At 47.3% G+C, this 21,967-nt stretch overlaps 1 protein-coding gene across 1 annotated transcript; it reads right to left on the bottom strand.

Annotated features, from left to right (window-relative positions):
• Positions 1-12,054: 12,054 nt before the first annotated feature.
• On the bottom strand, positions 12,055-14,290 carry LOC125553981 (protein NODULATION SIGNALING PATHWAY 2). Its single transcript, XM_048717616.1, has one exon. The coding sequence runs from the start codon at positions 14,075-14,077 to the stop codon at positions 12,392-12,394; it is 1,686 nt and encodes a 561-aa protein (XP_048573573.1). The 5' UTR covers positions 14,078-14,290; the 3' UTR covers positions 12,055-12,391.
• Positions 14,291-21,967: the final 7,677 nt, after the last annotated feature.

The following is a 21,967-nucleotide window of genomic DNA, read 5'->3' as shown; positions in this document are numbered from 1 at the left end:
ATGCAATGCAACACAACAAAAATCCGAACACCACGGTACACCCAAATACAGGGGTGCCGCACACCCCCTATGTTTCACCGACGAGGTGCTGGACCATGAATTTCCAGAGGGATTCAAACCCGTAAACATAGAGGCGTACGACGGAATTGAGGACTACATCCTACATATTCACATGGCTCGAGGAGACGATCTCCACGCCATCAAGTACTTACCCCTCAAGCTCAAAGGGCCAGCTCGGCACTGGCTTAAAAGCCTCCCCGAAAACTCCATTGGAAGCTGGGAAGAGCTCGAAGACGCTTTTCTGGCAAATTTTCAAGGGACCTATGTCCGACCACCGGATGCAGACAATTTAAATCATATAACTCAATAGCCCGGAGAGTCAGCCCGAAAGCTTTGGAACAGGTTTCTCACTAAAAAGAACCAAATAGTCGACTGGCCGGACGCCGAAGCCTTAGCAGCTTTCAAGCACAGCATTCGAGACAAATGGCTTGCCAGACACCTCGGCCAAGAAAAGCCGAGAACAATGGCAGCATTAACAAGCCTCGTGACCCGCTTTTGCGTGGGCGAGGACAACTGGTTAGCCCAATGCAGCACCAGCGGCCTAAGTACATCCGAAGTCAGGGACGGAAACGGGAAACCACGACGCAGCAAAAACAAGCGCCGGAATAAAGATGACAGCCCGAAGAGCACGGCGGCAAACGCCGGATTCAGAAGCTCTCGGCCAGGTCAGCAAAAGCTTCCCTCCAAAGGCAACAGAGACGAACTATCCAGCCTAAACAAGATTTTGGATAAAATATGTCAGATCCACATCACCCCCGATAAACCTACAAATCATACCCATAGAGAATGTTGGGTCTTCAAGCAGTCCGGCAAGCTCAACACCGAACACAAGGGGCAGGATACACCAAGCGAAGATGAGGATGAGCCTCGCAAGCAAAGCACTGGGGAACAGAAGAAATTCCCACCAGAAGTCAAAACAGTAAACGACAAAGGGGAGAAACAAAGTGGCACTCCTAGAGACACATGCCCCAGGGCCTATCACCATGGATTTCTACCACTGGTCGTCCCAACCGATCACCTTTGACCATCGGGATTACTCGGCAAGTATCCGGCATGCAGGATGGGCTGCCTTGGTGTTAGAACCGATAATTAACGGATACCACTTCACACGAGTCCTGATGGACGGCGGCAGTAGTTTAAACCCGATATATCAGGACACAGTCCGCAAAATGGGGATAGACCCAACAAAAATTAGCCATAGCAATACTACCTTTAAAGGAGTAATGCCAGGCCCAGAAGCCCATTGCACGGGCTCCCTGCTACTAGAGGTTATATTCGGCTTTCCCGATAACTTCCGCAGCGAAAATTTAACCTTCCACGTCGCTCTGTTCCAAAGTGGCTATCAAGCACTACTCGGACGCGAAGCTTTCGCTCGCTTTAACGCAATACCGCATTACGCTTCTCTCATGCTCAAGATGCCTGGTCCACGTGGCATCATTACAGTAAATGGAAACATTGAGCGCTCCTTGCGCGCGGAAGACCATGCGGCCGCCTTGGTAGCCGCACACTAGACGGCCTCACCAACTAGAGCATCTGACAGGTCGTTAAGACCACGGACACGGTTAGACGAGTCCGGTGCAGCTATATATAATTGATACAGGTTTGATGGCTATACTCCTATAACAATACAAGGGGCTCAACGCGTGTAAACAAGTGACAATTAGGCTCAACTTTACTCATCTTGAACTGTACATGGTTTATTTAGTATAACCTACCTTTTTGCACGACAACTTTTCAACTAAGTTCCTCTTTTTTACAAATGACCATCGTAATACACCCGTCCAGGATACGGCACAACGGAGACACATGCGCAGACGTGCAGCAGGGACCCGTTCCAAGGATTCTTTTTAGATTAAGACCCTGCGTAAACCTTTTTTACTGTCTCTTGTTGATACACATCCCTCGGATTCTCAGTACAATTGAGAAGGATGCTGACGTATTGGCATGTGGCCCCGTCAGAATATTGCACGTACCTGGACACCAGGGGCTTATTACAAAGGGCACTGTTTAAGCCTGGTTTACATCATAAAGACCGAATACCTTAGGGAGTGTTCGGCGTTGCGACTTTTTGGCCTTATATGCATCAGCTCCGAATCATGTCTTTGGTCAAATGTTGGGTTTGCCCGGATCCTGTGTTTTGCTGCCTTACGTTCCGCTCTATCGGCTAAGGTGGCACCAGGAGAACTACTGCGATTGTGCCCTGGTTCATCCGGACGAGCACCTCAGTAGAGAAAGCCGAAAACTGACTGTCATGATATAGCGTGAGACTGGTCAACCACTCGATGACCTAGTGGAATCTTCGGGATTCCTCCGCCTTAACGAAGGGCCGTTTCCCGGCCAGGCATGTACGCGCCCCGAATTCGGATGAGCGCGGAGCCACCAGGGGCTATATAGTAGCCCCACTATCAAACTCCTCTGGCTAAGTGAAAGTGTTAAAGCATTATAGTCCGATTGCCTAGTTCGCTACGCTATCACCTCCTTAATGGACCAAGATGTTGGATCAAGTGTGAACATGCGTCTTCTGCGAACACCCCCGCATTATATGCATGGGGGTTGAAGCCGACGACTGCCATCTTTCAGGTTATATACATATATACATAAACGGCCGCACAGGAGGCATCATAGTCCTTTTGGGCAAAAGTATAAATACAACCTTGATAAACTCAATAAAACATTGTTTTTATAATGGGAATACATGTCACTTAAACATAATATTCTTCGAGCACTAAGCCTCTATCGAACGAGCGCCTTCAAGAACTTCTTCAAAGTAGTGCTCAGCAGCCACTCGGCCTATGGTCGAACCCGGTGCCGCAACAGTGGTGGCATCCATCTCCGCCCAGTATCTTTTGACACGGGCAAGGGCCATCCGCGAGCCTTCTATGCACGCCGACCTCTTTACAGCATCGATGCGTGGCACAGCACCAAGGAATTGTTGCACTAAGCTAAAGTAGCTATTCGGCCTTGGCCCTCCTGGCCACAGATGATCCACAACGGACCTCATGGCAAGTCCGGATAATCTATGGAGCTCGGCCCAACCGGTCAATCACTCATTCAGCAACAGCGGATGGACTGGAGCGTGAAACTGTGACCAGAACAGCTTCTCCACTTCAGGACCTTTCTGATTCTTGAAGTACTCGACCGCATCAGCAGCACTTGCAGCCAAATCCATGTACTCGTTCGCAGAACTCCATAGCCGGTCCAGAGGAGCATATTTTGGATCTTCGAACTTAGTCCGCAACAAGAAGGGCTTCCCAAAAACGATATCCGCAGCTTGATTCAGCTCCTCCTTCATCGCTCTAATTTTGAGCAGGCTTCCTTGGCAGCCACCCGGGCCTTCTCCAGGTCCGTCGCCTTCGCCCAGTTTTCTTCTTCAAGAAGCCGGTAACGGTTAGCAGCATCTTTTAATTCCATGGCCATCTTGGCAATTTTTTCTTTGCTCTCGCAATGTGCGGCCTGTTCGGCCCTTAAACCCTCGGCAGCCTTTAAAGCGGCCGCATTGCTGCTCCTTGTTTGCTCCTTGGCTCGGGCAAGCTCCGCCCGAAGGGTCTCCACGGTGACAGCTCCATCTGCAGTCACAACATATTAAAGATACTGGCATCATGCTCCTCTTACTATGTGATGATCACTAGAAAAATCACTGACCCAATGCCTCGTCAAGCCACTTGTTGACAAGCATGATGTCGGCATCTGCCGCATCCAGCTGCCGCTTTAGTTCGGCAAACCCATCAGTCCGGCTAGCCACCGGAGCTTCCACCACCTGCACATAAAGGCAGTCTGGTTATTACCTGGGACTATGATCCTCTGTTTGCCGCTGTTTTCGACGACAACCAGAGTCTCAGGGGCTACCATCAACACAGGGCACATCTAAAAATGTACGGTACTGTCAAAAATGTACATCATTTCACGTACCTCAAAACCCGTCAGTAGACTCATAAAGGCTTCATGCAACCCGCTTTCGACGGACGAAATCCTTTCAACCACCGTACCCATCAACGTGTGGTGCTCTTCTGAGATAGCCGCTTGCTCCAGCAGGTCCCTCAGTACGTCCGACCGCACACCAGATGGTGCCGGACTCTTTTGATTGCTCTCTTCGAGAGCTGGATACTGAGGACTTCGGGTGGCCATAGGATTACCTTCTGGCCTTGCCAGATCAGGAGAAACCCTCCACGACGACACCTCGGGGTCACCCGCCTCGTGAGGCGGTGTGGCAGGGGGGGTGTTTCGCTCTCCATCATCTCTGGAAGAAGATCCCCCGAAGACGAGCTCTGCTGAGAAGGGATAAGATCTGAACTGCAAGATAAATGCTTCGATTATTTTCCTCAGAAGTAAAGCGAGATATTTTCATTATTAAGTACCCTTTTATTTACAGCTCGGTGGAGGGCTGGTCCCCTTGAGGGCATAGTGCGGCCAGGGTATCCCCTAGGGCAGGACCCTCTAGCGGACATTTCTTCCCCCGTTTGGAGACCATTGTCTCCGGGTCCTCAGAGGCGGTTCTCTTCCTTCCCTGGGGAGAGGAAGTTTCAGTTCCTCCTCCCCGGCTAACCTCCTTCGCGGAGGCGCTAGCCTCCTTGTTCCCCCCTTTATCCTCTCCTGAGGGCGCTTGATAAGGCGCGATCTCCAGCATCCTGGTTAGCACGGGATTTGGTGAGGTCTCGGGGAGGGGGGCCGGACACCTGATCAACTTTGCCTTCGCTATCCAATCCTGGACAAAGAGCGGTTTTTTTAGGGTAACGTTGCTATAAATAAATGGACAGTGTGTTCGGATGCGGGGCTACTTACTTGGGTATCCGGGCGATTGCAGCTCAGACCTGCATCCTCGGTGATGTGCGGACACATTATTTGTGGTCCAAAGAACAATTTGTACATCTCTTCGTGCGTCATGCTGAGGAAATGTTGAATAGCTCACGGTCCTTCCGGGTTGAATTCCCACATGCGAAGGGGCCGGTGTTTGCAAGGCTGGACTTGACAAACTAGCATAATTGGCACTACCATAACTAGACTGAAATCTCTCTCAAAGAGATCTCGGATACGGCTTTGCAGTATTGGCATGTCCTTGGCTAGACCCTAGCTCAGCCCCCTGCTGATCCATGACATCAGTTGTGGTGGGGGGCCTGAGCGAAAGGCGGGGGCAGCTACCCACTTGGCACTTCGGGGAGCTGTGATGTAGAACCACTCCCGCTGCCACAATCCGGACACCTCTGGGAAGCAACCCTCAAGCCATGGAGCGTCAGTGATTTTGCTTATTAAAACACCTCCGCACGCCGCGTGCTGCCCCTCGATCATCTTCAGCTTCACCTCGAAGGTCTTGAGCCACAGGCCGAAGTGAGGGGTAATGTGGAGGAAGTCCTCACATACGATAATAAATGTCGAGATGTGAAGAAGGGAATCCGGGGCCAGATCGTGAAAATCTAGACCATAATAGAACATAAGACCCCTAACAAAGGGATCCAGAGAGAGGCCTAGTCCTCGGAGGAAGTGGGAGATGAACACGGCGCTCTTGTTGGTTTCAGGAGTAGGGACGACCTGCCCTCGGGCATGCAGCCGATGCGAAATCTCGACGGTCAGATATCTAGCCTCTCTCAACTTCTTGATGTCCTCCTCCGTGACGGAGGAAGGCCTCCACCGACCTTGAAGGTTGGATCCGGACATAGTTGAAGGTCCAGAGCACCTGACCTAAGCTTTGGGTGTTAGAACTCGAGGCGAGGGAAGGATTTGATTGAGCACGAGAGGGAAAAAAGAAAAAGCCTTGTCCCCTTTATAAAGAGGGTGAATATCAAGCGTCCTCCTCGTAGCCGTTTGGAACTTGCCTGAGATCTAGGAGTCCTACCAATAGGCACGGTTGGGTTACCCACGTTCGTATTGATGAGAATCATGTAATAAAGGGGACACGATATATGCTTCGACAAGACGTGCCAAGGAAACCACCTCGCGAAACACGCTGAGATTGGTTATGAAAAACGATTCAAATAAAGACCTGGCTGTGGTGTGATGTCACACTACGAAATACATCGGCAGATTAGATTTGTGAAAATATTATTCTCTCTACGGTTGTATGTGGAACTTGTTTTGCAGAGCCGGACACGATCCTCGTGTTCAGAATCTTCTATGAAGTATTCATAGGAGGAACCCGCCTTGCAATGCCGAAGACAATCTGCGCGCCGGACTCATCGTCATTGAAGCCTGGTTCAGGGGCTACTGAGGGAGTCCTGGATTAGGGGGTATCCGGACAGCCGGACTATATCCTTTGGCCGGACTATTGGACTATGAAGATACAAGATTGAAGACTTCGTCCCGTGTCCATATGGGACTCTCCTTGGCATGGAAGGCACGCTTGGCAGTACGGATATGTAGATTTCCTTCCTTGTAACTAACTCTGTGTAACCCTAGCCCCCTCCAGTGTCTATATAAATCGGAGGGTTTAGTCCATGGGACTAACTACAACAATCATACCATAGGCTAGCTTCTAGGGTTTAGCCTCTTCGATCTCGTGGTAGATCAACTCTTGTACTACTCATATTATCAAGAACAATCTAGCAGGACGTAGGGTATTACCTCCATCGAGAGGGCCCGAACCTGGGTAAACATCGTGTCCCCTGCCTCCTGTTACCATCCACCTTAGGCGCACAGTTTGGGACCCCCTACCCGAGATCTGCCGGTTTTGACACCGACAAAGAGGTTGCTCGAATCCTGCTCCCCTTGGCCCAGAGGTCCACATAAGCTGAAGATATCACCAAAGAGAAGGAGGACTACACGTTCTTGCAGGCTGTGGCCGCCGAGTTCAAGGATGCCCAAGAGAGGTACGATAAGAGGTGTAAGCAGATTGAGGAGGAGCACAAAGCACAGGGCTTCGTTGACAGGTAGCTGAAGGAGAAAGCGGAAGAGTTGAACACGTGGTACAACAATCGATCCCGCGAACTCAGGAATCGTGAGGAGCAGTTGTTGGCCACTGCCAGAGAGAAGGCAATGTCCCGCGACAGCAAGTTGGCAGATCGCGAGATGCAGCTCAATGTCAAGGATGAAGAACTTGTCTCCTGAGAGCAAGCCATTGCCGCTACTCTGTGTAGCAAGGATGATGAGATTGAGGAGCTTGTGAAGCATCACACTCAAAAGTTTGAGGATGACCACCAATAGGCCTTGGAGGCACATGCTTTGGAGAACGCCATCAAGCTCAAGGAAGCCATTGACGAGGCTGCAGTTGCTACTACCGCCAAGGCAGATTTAGAGTCCTAGGCTGGCAAATTGAAGGAAGAGCTCACCACCAATGGCAAGGAGGTCGAGGCCCTCAAGGCCGAGGCGCAGAAAATAACTCTCACTCCAGGGGAACTGTAGATGCAGCTCCCGTTCAAGGGCCAAGAACTAATCACCGCCAATGGCGTTGTCCAAGATTTGAAATCCAAGCTTGCCGGACTGGAGCCAAACCTTGAGTCCTCCAATACGCGAGAGAAGGCCTTGACGGAGAAGCTCGCCGCTGTAGAAACTCTCCGGAAAGCTCACGGCTGCAGAAACGCTGGACAAGCTGCAGAAAATGTAATCCCTCTGGATAGACGAGTTAATTGACACAGCCGAGCATCTCTCTTCCCAGCTTGCAGTCATGGACATGAGGAGCCAGGGCTTCCCTACTTCAGAGCACGAGGTTGCCAGCGCCAGACTATCCAAGTTCTTTGATGGCTTGATTGAAGCTTTGAAGAGATATCATGATGACAGGAATGCGGCCTTTGCTGACGAATCCTGGAAATTTGCTCGCGATGTGCTCCACACTACCTTGGTCAGTCTGCTCTACCGCAATCCAGGGCTTGACGTCTTCAAAGCCTTCAAGAAGTTGCCGGTAAACACAGATGTCTCTGCTGTCGTCAAGATCGTCGCTCCCATTGCCGACAAGGTCCTCACTGTTCCCAGGGTTCAGGACGACCGCACGGATTAGGCTCGTCATTATGTTTATCGCCGCGCTGCCAAACAAAAACATATTTCAACCTTATGTTAGATCTTTGCTATTTTCGTGATGTAATATTACTTTTAAGTAGTGGCATGAACTCATGCCATCCCTTCGCTCTATTTTTCCTTCTGTCTTTGTACAATTGAGCACCCTACGCATGGCGGAACCTTGCCAAGGCTAATCACTAACCGCGAGCACTTTGAGGACGGATCCTTAGCAACCTGCTGGTAATGCTGCCACCGGCAAGTTACCTCTCGATGCTATCAATGCAGCTACCTAAGCTATTGAGCAGGCTCGAAACAGACAAGGGCGCAAATGACCACGGCGGGGTTCCTTCGCGTGTAGGTTTCTTATACAATCATCAGGTTCAAGAGAAGGGAATCGCAAAGAGTAAACTGAGGAATAGGAAGTTGAAAACAAAATTCAACTTAGCTTTTCCTTTTGCTATAGTCTTCGTTTTGTGGGACGAATGACCCTTCCTCCTTTCTTCCCCCCTTGGAAACCTTATACGCAAAGATCTCTTTCCTCTATGAATGGAATGCGTACCAAGGATCTTGACGCGTCGGGAATTCCATTAGGGGAAAGCGAGGTGGAGATCTTGTCGTGGCATCCTTGGCGACACCCCGTAGTTGCCGTGACCTGGTGGATATCCAGTGGACTTGCCGCAGCCCACAACACTGACGGGTACCTGACCCTGTCAGGTGGGTACCCCTGTCGCTGGGCGTTGGCTTGTTGATCAACAACTGGGCCGACCATGCACGCTTCGTCGCCGGGGCCGGCCTCCCCTGGCCGCCGCTCGTGTCATCATGACAGGAAAGTCGCAGTCCGTGCCTGATCGAGCGGGGCCACTCTGGTGGTTGCATTCGCGGGCGCGAGGAGGAGGCAGGGGTAGAGCATCGGCGTCGTCTGCGCCATGAATGTCGTCTTCGCCTGAGCCTTGAGGTAAGCGTCCGCCCCCAACATCTCCACCGCTTGCTCCTGCCACGGCGGGCTCAGTGCCCGCGCTGCCTGCGCCAGTCATGCCCGTCACAGCTTTCGCTCCATCCGCGATGGCGGCATCGCCTGCGTCACTCACAGACAAAGGCGACGGGTGTTGGGACATAGAAGGCTTGACAGCCATGGAACCCTTCTTCTTGGGTCCCATGGGTGGTGATGATGATGAACTCGAAGGAATCGGCGCGCCACCCGCTGCCTTGGTTCTCGCCAATGCGCTCCCCTACCTGGTGCGCCAAAGATGTCGGTGTGGAGCCGGAGATCTATGGGGCAAGGATGCCCCTTTGCTGGTTCGGCTGGGGATGAGTTGGCGCGAAGAGCAAGCACAACAAGAGACACTACGATTCTTACCCAGGTTCGGGCCGCTGAGAAGCGTAAAACCCTACTCCTACTTTCATGTATTGGGTGAATATGGGAGAAAATACACGGAGCGCTCTCCCCCGGCAAGTCGCTAGGAGGGAGCAGTTGCACGGATATCTGTGTGTGTGTTGCAAGGTTTCCAAACCCTGTAAAGGTCGCCTTGGCCCTCCTTTTATAGCTCAAGGGGTAACCACAATGGTAAAACGGCCATTGCAGGGTGATTAGACTGATGTAGATCTATCATACTCCCTCTGATCCTAAATAGTCTGCGTATAACTTTCTGTGGTTTATCCCTATTTACTCTGCGCATTAGCCGAAACAAGCTCTACTTTCCTACTCTACCCTCCTCCTCCGTTTCCTAGCAATTAGTACTCTGCATTGATGACAGCTGCATGCAGAGAGGAGATTGGGCGTGTGCGCGGTAGAATGAGTCAAACGAAGCAGCGGCAGGAGCGAGCCAATCCTCGCATGCGCATTAATTGCGCCTGCTCCCCCGTATCCCATGCAGATAGCACCAGCTTAAGGGCAAAATTGTCCAAAATATCTAATCCAAAGAGCTCCTTGGTATTTGGGCTGAGAGTTATACGCAAAGAAAAGAGAAACGAAGGGAGTACATAACTCTGCTAGTTAGGACAAAAGTGCATTAAATGCACTGCTAGGTGTCGCGTGGAGGGTGAACCCTGGCAAGGGTGATGCACCGTTTTTCCACCTACCTCTTATTATCTTGACACGTGATTAGGACGGGTGTCAATAAAGGTAATTCTCCTCTCCAACAAGCTGACACGCATGGGCTGCCTCTACCTAATCACCTGCGGGCTCGACACCTCACTAACCAGCGAACAGCTGGCCAGGGAGGTGGAGCGCTGGCGATTGGCGGCAAGTCCGAGCTTAGTGAGCTTGTCGGGTCTTGTCTTGCCAGCCTGTTTTTGCCGGGATCGACTGCTTCTGTTGTGAATTCCGTGGGTTGCTCCAATTATTGGTCTTTTAATGCGCTCCTTGATCTCACGAAGAGTGGCTTATCTGGTTTGGTTGTTGTTCCTCCGTCAAAGTCCCTTGACGGGCATGCCACTACCATCCTTTGCACTAGTCAGGGGTACTAGGGACCCCGTTCCTAGTGCACCAACAAAGGTGCACCTTTTCCCGGGAGCCCATTCGAAAAAAAACCCTCAAAAGTTAAGCGTGCCTAACTTGTAGTAATTTGACGATAAGTGACCGACTAGGAAGTTGATCCCGGGTGCGCACGAGTGCGGACAAAGTGCGTAGTAAAGACTAGTGTTGGTCTACGAGGCTAGTCTAGATCCCAGGCGCAACATCCAGGAACGGTGTGTTTGGTCGGGGCATTAAAATTGGTACCAGAGCCGACCGTCGCGATTATACGAGCGTGTGCGGGTCAGTTATGCATAAATGATGCACATGTGGCTACTGGCACTAACGCGTACAGATGTGTGCCAAGAGGGAACGTTCCTGCTGGGCTAACGGGGACGTCGGTACTTTTCAGAGGAAGAGGGTGTATGACATCTCGGCTTAATAGGAATGATAGACTACTCATATCAACAAGGTGCACTTTCTTTTCCGGGAGCCCATCCAAACGAAACCTCAAAATTAAGCATGCCTCGCTTGGAGTAATTTGAGGATGGATGGCCGACTGAGAAATTGATCCCGGATGCACACGACTGGGGACAAAGTGCGCGGGAAAGACCGGTATTAGTCTGTGGACTAGTATTGGCGGGGGCGTTATAGAGGAGTTCATCTCTGAAGATAAGTTCGTCCATAACGCCCTAGCAAGTTAGGATGCTTCCTATTAAGAATGCCTTTACTAAGTTGGCCATCATATTTGTCTTGGCACTTCACATGATCTTGTAATGATACCTATGAACATCTCAACCGAATAAAGTGGAGTGTTGTTTTCCTAAAAACAAGGTGGCATGCTCTTGAGCTAGAGTAGTCAATAGAGAAAAAACATTAAGAAAGGGAGAGAAAGTTTCGAGGAAGAGCAATGGCAAGTCTTGGGATGCGGACTATCTACTCCTGAGCTCAAATGCTCCCCAATGAACAGCAAAATCAAAAACAAATAATTTTGAGAATTTTTTTTGTGCAAACTTTTCTGGAAGTCATGGTAAAAAAACAAAACTGATGCTCCCAAAAATGCTATTTAAAAAGCATTTTAAGTGTCGATTTTGTTTTTTTGGCAAGGCCTCCATGAATGTGATTTCGGGATGAAAATTTGCAAGCACTGAGAACATTTGTTGAAGTTTGCATTAAAAGAATCAGTTTTTTCTCATTTTTCGGAATTTACTGTTCATCTAAAACTCAAATGAGCTCGGGGGCAGAAGGGGATTTTCTCAAATCTTGAATTTATACAGGCTACATATAGCGGTATTTAAAATGCATTAGTGGGTGTCACGGAAACTCATCTGCAGGCCAAAAAGTTGGCCACCAGACAAAATGCTCTATGTTTAAATAGTCTTTCAAGGCATAACAAAATAGTTTTTGTTTTGTTATTATAATGTTGCTTGTGTGTATATGTTGTCAGGTCCAAATCAATTTCTGGTGACCTTGAGATTGCTTGTTGTGCAGTTTCTGTGTGAAGTGATGAGAAATTAGTGTAGACAACGAAAGGATCATCGTCCCTGTCTCTGATTTTCTCAGGATAAAACTCTGTCAGCCAAAGCAAGTGAGAACACCAAGCAAGCTTAAGGAGTTACAGCACGACACGATCTCCCCTGGATAAGATTCAGTCTGTCATATTATGTTTCTACATCACAGTCAGTCATATTCGGATCACAGATCAGAATTGACTTTCACTGATATGTTCTAACTCAGATTTCTACCGATACGTCAGAAGCCAATCAGTAGAAGTAGATTGGGCCTAGATTTAGCAACTCTCAACGTCTTGCAATTGACAGTATTTGACACACGAACGGGATCTACACTAACATAGCAACTAGATTTTTTACATGTGAATATTTTACACGACGATTCGAGCTAAAGCTGACTACCCCAACTATGATCGACTAAGCAAAACCTGCTTGCAAAGTTCAGAGTTCAGACTAGCGCGTAAGCAGGTTCCACAAGGAACGAGTCAACGTAGTCGTACTCCGTCCGGCCAAAGCCGCCGCTGGACGGCGCCATCCCCATGGGCTGGCACACCCCGTCTGCCGGCGACGATGGCACCGACAGTGGCGGCGGCGCCCACACGGAGGCCGACAGCAGCCGCCGGGCCTTCCAGCCGAGCACGATCTTGTTCGGTCTCGTCTCCTCCACCGTGTACCCGTCGTTGAACAGCCCGAGGAGCAGCCTGGCCTGGCTGTGGTTGAAGCAGCTCAGCGGCACCATCTCGAACCCGCTCCCGCGCATCCACTCGCCCCACCCGCGCCTGCCCTCGCCGTCCGTCCCTCGGTACGCGCGGCTCACGGCGCCGGCGATGTTGGGGGCGAGGATGACCCGCTCTACGAGGCCGCGCACCCGGCTCTGCGTCGGGAACCCGGCCTCCAGCGAGTCCCACACCGCTGAGTACCGGTGTAGCTCCTCCATGAACCGGCCCACGAAGCCTCCCGCCGCGGCGTCGCTCGCCTCCTCCTCGTTCTTCTCCGCTTCCCCTTCCTCCTCCACCACCGTCACCACCTTGGCCCCGAGAGAGGCCATGCCAGTCAAGAACGACGCCACCGAGCCGGTGGGCCGTCTGACGGTGGTCGTCGCCGCGGCTTGGTGGAGTATGCAGTTGGCCACGAGCGTCTCCCCCTTGACCATCCTGACCGTCGCCGGCCGGAACCTCTCGTCCGAGTCCAGACGGCAATGTCCGAACGAGAAGGGCTGTCCGATGGATCCCGCGAAGGCCGCGAGGCGCCGTCCGGCCTCTTGGACTGCCCGCGCACCGCCCCCGCCACTCCGCGTGATGGCGGTGATACGCAGGTGCGGAGGCGACACGCCGTCGGGTCGTGAGGTCATGGCCTGCATCAGGGATGCCCACTGGATGCCCTCGGCGAGGTCATAGTCCACGATGTGGACGCGCCGGTCGCCCGCCACTGCCTCCAGGATCGCCTGGTTCGCGGTGAAGTGGCCGAACTTCATGTACGGCGACATGTCCTGGAGCATCTGGAATGCCGTCAGCACGTCGCCGGTGCTGTGGTGGTGTGACGCGGCCATGGAGGCTTGCCTGCTGGTCCCAGCGACGGAGTGGGACCCATCGAGGAGCCCCTGGAGCGCGTCGGTGAAGTGCGCGGCGAGGCGCTCCATGTTGGACGCGCCGGCGTTGCCGCTGGTGCTGGAGACCATCTCCTTGAGCCGAACCAATATCACCCGTGCCAGCTCCCGGCTCTTGTGCGGGCCGGAGAGCGCCTCGGCGGCGGCCATGAGGAGATGCAGCAGCCGGAGGCCCTTCTCGGGATTGCAGTCCGGCGTGTCGTCGTGCTGCACGGGCGTGCCTGGGTTCGTCGTGGTGGTGCTGCTCGGCTCGGACGCGTTGGAGTAGCAGGGGCCGTCCGTGAACATGGTTGGGTGCTCGTCGGGCTTGCCGATGAGAGCGTCATCGCAGAGCATGGACTCGATCAGGCCGTGGAGGTCGTGGCCGCCGTCGTCGGAGGAGAACAGGCCCCAGTCGGCGACCGGGGAGAGCGCATTCCAGCCGTACAGCCCCATGCCGTCGTCAAGGGAGGAGGACGGGGAGGTGGAGATGGAGCTATAGCCGGAGATCTCGAGATCCCCGACCACGTCCTCCATGGTCACGTCCATGGCTTCCTCGTTGTCACGCTGTACCTGCTGTCTCCACGTTGGAATGTTTTGGCGCGTGGGAGCAGAGGGGGGAGCGGTGGGCAGGGAGCACGGATTTTACAAGTAGAGAAGGACACGGGAGCTCGCTTATTTATAGAAATGGAGGAGGGTGTTCCATCCAGGGCGCCGGGACTCGGCAAAACCGGCATTGGCTCGAGCAGCAGGTTCTAGCCTCCCAACTGGGCCTAAAATATTGTGTACCATGGGCGGAGCTTGTTTTTCTCGTTAAATCACATGGATCGTTAATTCTTTTTTGAGCAACGAGGCAAGCACTCTACCGATTGCATTAAGCAAGAAGAGAATGAGAATCATTCTAAAAAAACGAGAGAGAGACTGAGAATTTTCTATTTTTGCAAAGGAAAAAGAATGAGAATCTTTTTTGTTTTAATAACTCACTCACCGGGAATCTGGTTTATATTAGATTCTCATTCTATAACATTTTGCAAAGAAGATGATAATGTCCAATGATTAAAGAAAAACAAACTCCGCCCATGGTACCCAATATTTTCCAAAACCCCAATATTTGACCCGTCTACAAAGGCCAACCTCTGCTGGGGTTTGATAAATCATCAAAAACCATATTGTAACAGAGTTCTCTAAAAACAAAGTTTAGGCTTGTTCTCAACAACTAGTCTCAGCTTGCAGCAAACAGTACAAAATACATAGTGGCAATCTCATACTCCCTCCGTTTCTTTTTAGTTTAAGGTTTGATCAAAGTCAACCTTTCTAGAGTTTGACTAACTTTATATTAAAAAATATAAACATTCACAATATGAAATTAATATTATCTGATGCATCATGAAACGTATTTTCATACTATATAGTTTTAGTATTGTAGATGTTCATATTTTTTTATATAAATTTGGTCAAACTTTGTGTAGTTTGACTTTGACCAAATTTTATATGCGGAGTAAAAAAAGGGAGGGAGTACAAGTTTTAGTGCCAGAAGAAGATGGATAGCTAACAATATAGCGGATCAGGTCGGAGCTTGCACCCAACTTCAACATCTAGAGATGAGTCGGTCTTGAATCTCTTTAGAGGCAACTTGTTTAGAGAGTGCACCGGCTCCAGCAAAATGAATGGCTTGAGCATGGTTAGCTTCATATCATTGCCTGCTCTTGGAGAAGCAAGAGGAAAGCTAGGGTTCCTAGCCTGCATTGCATCTGTCGAGGAAAGCTTGGACAAAAGTGCATGACTAAGACACCTTATGCGCTATCTTCCAGGTCATTCACCCCACTAACAGTTAGTGTGGATGTCTGATTTGAGTAGAAAATATTTGGGAGAATGCTTCCACCTTCACCAAGTGTTGATCCTTGAACAGGACAAAGCCAATTTTGTAGTGTCACCAAGATCAACCACCATAACTGCTTGATATTAGACCAAATAGCATTATCCAAAACATGTGCAATCCTAGTTTTCAAATGCACCAAAGAACATAGGCACAAATGGAGTTAAGTGCAACTTGATTTTGTCTAGCAAGACAATATTTAGCTACAAATATGTAATCATGTCTGTCGGTGTCAAAACCGGCAGGCCTCGGGGTAGGGGGTCCCAAGCTGTGGATCTCGGGCAGATGGTAACAGAACAGAGAGACGATGTTTTACCCAGGTTCGGGCCCTATTGATGAAGGTAAAACCCTATGTCCTGCTCTTGTTTATATTAATGAAGATGTATCGAGTACATAGTTGATCTACCTCGAGATCGTAATATGTGGTCTAACTCTAGGGCTAGGTGAATGATATTGTGTTGATCTCCTCTCTACGGGCTAAACCCTATGGCTTATATACATGCCAGGGTGGGTATCTAGGGATACAAGGTCGGTATCCAGGAGCAAGGCGGCAAGAGAGATCTTGGAGTATACGTCAAGTCTTCGGTGGAGGTAGTCTTGATCACGCATCCTGCGTATGGCCTCCGGAGTCCATCTTGAGCACGAATGAGGGCCCGTCGGCCCAACCCGAGGATCATGGGCCGACTAGGTTAGCACCCCTCAATTCAGGACACCGTCAATGTCCTAGTGGGAGGTTAAAGAAGGTAGCAATAAGCTGCCAGGTTAGCCTAGCCAACACAATCAAAGAACAAGTGATTTTTCAAGACTTCTTTCTTTAGGTTGTCTTTCATAATAAGCTTGTTATGAGCCAACAACTACAGGAAAACATTTACTCTGGGTGGCACAGTCATAGACCACACAGAGGGGATGTAGATAGGTTGCACCTCCCCCCCCCCCTCCCAATTTGTTTAATAATGTATTACAAAGAACTAGTAGTGTAAACCCCTTTAGAGTCGTACTTCAAAATGAGGACATACTTAGCACTAGACCAGGAGATCCCCTTGACAATCTGCTCAAGGCAGTATGAGGATTCCATGAGCTTAGAGGGGGGACTCGCCTAAATGTCAACTTAATGTTCTGACCATCCCAGACCTCAACTAAATTCACATATTGGCGGTAACATATAGTATACGTGAGCTAGAACTAAACAAACTATGGGGACCAAACCAAGTGTCTTCCCAAACCATATTTTCTTTCCACACCCACAGCCCATCTATAACCTAACTTGACTGCCTTGGCAACCCACATGAACCCTTGCGTGAATCTAGAGGTGTTTTGGGCTTTACAAGCAAAATGATTTGAGGCATTTCTGAGATATTTCTTATCAGTTTTGCTAAAGCATATCTAGATGTGCTATAAGTATTGCACATCTAAATCCTATGTCATTGATCTTACGTTGAGATTCGTGTGGATACTTTCTTTTTCTTTTTTCTTTTCCTCTTTATGCTTGACTCACTCACTTAGATGTGCAATAACTAGAGCACATCTAGATGTGCCCTAGACACACCCATTTCTTATCTACAATAGTTCTAGAGATTTGGCCCTCATCTTTGATATACCTCTTGATCCAATTACTTAAATAAATAGATATTAATATCATTCCTAAGCCACCATGCTCCTTTTCATGCACACTAAATGCCAGTTGGCAGGTGAAGATTTTTATTCCCTTCAAAATCACTCCATAGACAGTGTGCAGTTGGGTGTTTAATTATCAAGTCTAGAGCTCAGTTAGGAAATTTTAAAACAACCTTTGCTGATCTAGCTCTTCGGCAAGGAAAGCTACCAAAAATATCGCAAATGGTTTACTCGAAAATGCATAGATTTTGTTCGTTCCAAAATTCCATAGCGCTCATATAATTGTGTTGCTGAACACCAACCTATGCACTTTCTCCTTCATATCTTGCTATGTTACCACCCATGCTCACTGTTTCCAATTCTATGTTGTAGAAGATACACATTTTCTCATGCGGCCAACCACGGACTGTTACCATGTGCATGTCCATCGAGAATGTTTTTATGTATATACACACCCAAAGCTGAAGCTTACATTTCTGCTCGATGGAAACTTCCTCGGAACTTCTTAGCCAACAAAGAGATGGTGGACCCTCAAACTGAAACTTGCATGCCAGGACCACCAAGTACTCGCCACTTTCCTCCATGTTAGATGGTGAATCATATGGGATTTTGGAAAGGACGAGGCCATGGTGAGCAAGCTAGCCAGGGTGAACTTTTGTGGTTGCACATAGAATGTGACGTTGAGATCATTGAAGCTTCCATTTTTAAAAGAAAATGAAGCATGGAATAGATCTTCATAAATTCTCTAATTTAGTCAGCCGTACAATAGAACACAACTCTCTAAACCATATGTCTAGACTTTAGGATAGATCATGCACTTCTATCCATTTTCAAGAGCAAACAACTTAGCTCTCAATTACCTCTGGTAATCGTTAAGGGCCAAAAAAATGTAGAGCAACATCCTTAACAACTCGATTATCTAACCATCGCTCAAACTAGAGACTCGTCATTTCTCTTTTACCCAACTTGATTTTTGTGTGGTCCTATCCATGGCGCTATATTCATCCTATGGTAACTTTTATGAAACACAAACACATAACCAAGACATTGGATTTTTTTTAGTGCTATTATAAACAAGTTGAGCTTAATGAATCCCCATAATTGGATGGAACAATATCCATGGGAACAACCTAGCAGATCATACCAATGAAAAATTAGATAGGATTTTCATTTATCCTAATTAAGAAAATAAATACCCTTTAATTTTGATTTCTTCTTTAGAAGAGTAGATTTCTTATCGCACACCTTTGCTCTTGGACTATGTCCATTTAATCAAGAATAATTCTTTATTTAAGTTAGAAAATGCTTGTTTTTTTTAAAGACGAACTCACTGAAATTTTCTATGAAATCAGGTGTGACCCTACTTTAATAGGATCTAACCTAGATAAATGGCACGCTCAGCCTACAAATTTAAGAAAGGAAGTGAAGGTGTGGTAGTGACATATGTATGAGAGACTACAGGCAACATTTCAAGGAAATTATATTATTCAGATAAACAATGTGATAACTTTGGCTTAATAAAATCCCAGAGAGTGGAATAGAAGGAGCTCGTAAACCAAGTCGGTAGACTTCTAAAACCATAGGAATTTAAATGGTTACAACATTGTGTGTGTGTGGGGGGGGGGGGGGGGGGGGGGGGGGGGGGAGACTAAAGAAGGTTGTGAGTACAATGCATAAGATTGTCGCGGGAGGAAATATATTATTCTAGTTTCAGAATAGGAAGATGGGAAATAGATGGGGAAGCTAAACTTATGAAATATGTTACTAGTTTCTAGAAAAAATGTTATTTGTACATTCAGCGGATGCTAATATTTCTATAGATATATATAATGCCAATAGAATTCTAGGGAGGATGCAAAGAAATTAATTGCACCTTTCTCTATGGAATACTAACAAATGTTGTAATTGAAATTGAGCACAATAAATCTCCTTGATCTAAGTTTTACCGTAAATGTTGGGATCTTGTTATATGTGTTCTTAAATACTAGTAGATGATTTTGACAAGTGAGCCAACTATTTGTAAGCTCCATGTGCACGAATAACACTTGTTCCTAAGTGCAGTTATGCTAAGAAGATTCAAAAATCTAGACAAATAGATTGTTAAATGTTAACACTTAGATCTTTATAGGAATATTTATGAATAGACATAACCCGGTATTTTTAATTTTAACCCCCTCCTCTACAAGTTGCCTTTGTACAAAGGGAGGTACATAATGGAAGGGGTGTTGGTGCTACATTATACATCATAAAAGGCCATGAATTTCAAAGCAGATTTGGAAAAGCATATGAGAATTAAATGGCCTTTAATTAATTTGAAAACTTTTAGAATTCAAAGGCTTTAGTGATAAATGTTTGGAAACGTAGTAGAAAACAAAAAAAAATTGTGCATACGCACACCCAGGATCAATATGAAGACGCATAACGGGTTGAGATCACGATCGTTGCCGTCAACACTCGCCAAGATACGACCCAACTTCACATAAGTCGATGTTGTCAAGCTATTAGCCCCAGTAATCTAGTCCGAGAGAATAATTTCCCTTCAGTCCAAGATTCCAATGATCACATTAAAGATAAAAAGGTCACCTAGAATCAAAGTTATCATTATTCTTCTTCTACATTAAATAATGTTGAAATCCCCACCCATCAACATGAGTAAATGTTTCGAATGACATGTCCGAACAATCTCAAACATGAAAGTTGGCTTGAGCTTCAGTTGGGCGGCCTCATAGACCGCCACCACGACACAACGAAATCGATTTTCTATAGACCAAATGCGAAGTTTGACACCTAAGTCGCCCACAAACATATGTCTGATGTCTGAAACATCTTTGTTAATGCCAAACACGATACCAACTGATCACCCATGTGGAGGGAGGCGATAACATGAAAAAATGTGGCCATAAATAAGTGGTGCAAAAAATGAGTGGAGAAGTAGACTCTACTGGGCTCCATTAGAGTGATACAATCCAACTATATCCCCTATTCGTCTCAGCCAAAAGTTGGTATTTAGCCAAATCACAAAGACCACTGCTACTTCACTAATGGAAAAAGTGCTAGCCACAACTTTCGTTGGTGGCGTGGCATTTTACGTCCGTGCCAGCACTATTTTTTTCAAATAGTGCTTGCGTAGGCCAAATTCGCACGCCAGCTTTATAAGCATAGTGCTCGCGTTGCTTGTTTTGTAACTGCCACAAATCTATTGGCCAATATATACTCACCATTTGAAAACCACTGGTGACGTTGGTTTTCTTTGCACGTCATAGTTATTTTGATAGTGCTTGCGTTCTTTTTCTTTGCACGTCAGAAACACTTTTCCCATTTGATCAAGTGTTTTAAGTATATAATTATATTATGCTTTTTTGTCATCATTAATTTTACATTATTTTGATTTTAGGAATTTTATTTTTTACCACCAGTTCAAATTTTGAGTCTTTTATTTTGTCAAGTCTTTCATTAATTTTAGTCTTTTTTATTTGGCCAGTGATTAGCTATGGCATTGCCATTTTATCCAACGCCAGCAATAACATATCTGAGTCAACTTAGTAAAATACCTAAATCCACCGATCTCTCTCATTTCACACCCCACACGGCCCGGTCGTAGACACAACTCCCCCTGGACCAAAGCCGCCGCCGCCCCTCGCCGGCACCAAGGTTAGATCCACTACTCCTCCATTCGCGGACACGCGAAACGGCCGGGATTTTCTTTATGTCATGTAGATTCCAAAGTTAGTTGCATGAATTGCTTTGTGTAGAAATTATAGTGATAATCGTCCGATTGCTATTGTGTCTCCCCTTCGTTGGCAGATCTAAGCTAGTTTAGTAGAAATTGATATATATATATATATATATATATATATATATAGTACAAATTTATAGAATGTGTTATGTTTAAAAATCAGGGCAATTTGATGTTCTAGGGCCAGTCTTGCATGAGACTCTTATACACTCATACAGTATTTGATTCATCCAAATTTAATACTTATCCACCACTGGCAGTCGACACCAGACTTCCATCTCTATATTATTCAAAGTTATCATTTTAGTTTTCTTTACACATTTTTGTATAGGTTGACTGGTATATGTAAATCAAAATAGCTTTGCATACAAAAGTTATTCTTATATATGATAGTATGTGTATGTATAGAAGTCAGTTTGCTAAATCTTATTTATCAAAATAGATTCATAATTTTATCTGTTCTACTTAATTAACAAAATCATGTCTTTCTAAAACATGCACTGTTCACTATAAAAGTATCTGATTTTGTTTTGATACAGCTCACACCAAGTATTTGATAATGAAATTTTACAAACCATATCTTTCCAACACATGAACTATTTTACATTGCATATTATCTTGATCGTATATATACGCGATGTGTTTGTAGGTCATGGCCAATTCTGGAGGCAACAACAAGTTGGTGTGCGATGTGGACATGGCCAACAATGAATTCTTAAACACTTTTGAGTATGTCATCAAGAGCGTGCAAGGGGCAAATGACGATCTAAAGGGGGAGATTAAAGAGCTACGCAAGGATGTTGTTCGGCTCGTTCAGGAGACTAATCAGCTTAGGGACGAGAGGGATAAGCTCGTCGAGGATCGGGATAAACTGAAGGAGGATAGGAGACGCCTCAAGGCTGAGAGGATTAACCTGAAGATGGACATAGATCATTTCAGAAGAGAAGGGGAGGCGGATAGAAAGAAGTTGATCCAGTTGGGCATACTCCTTGCTGAAGATTAGTTTTTTAAGTAGATAGCTAGCTCATCTTATTAGTTGATGATGATCGAGTAACTAGAGTACTTGAGTGAACTTTTGTGAAGTTTAATATCAACTTGTTGAGTTCATGAGCCTCTTTATGTAATGATTATCTATTAAGTAAGTACCTAGTGTTGATGAGTATATTGTGTTTAGTAGTATCTGTTAAGTAAGTAGCTAGCTAGTGTTGATGAG

This window comes from Triticum urartu, chromosome 4, assembly GCF_003073215.2.
Source record: "Triticum urartu cultivar G1812 chromosome 4, Tu2.1, whole genome shotgun sequence".
NCBI classification, from domain to species: domain Eukaryota; kingdom Viridiplantae; phylum Streptophyta; class Magnoliopsida; order Poales; family Poaceae; genus Triticum; species Triticum urartu.
The sequence above is the reverse complement of the archived record's forward strand: the minus strand, read 5'-3'. Positions and strand labels throughout refer to the sequence as shown.

Coding starts and splice junctions, on each gene's coding strand:
- LOC125553981 (XM_048717616.1), bottom strand. CDS start 14,077: ATGGACGTGACCATGGAGGACGTGGTCGGGGATCTCGAGATCTCCGGC.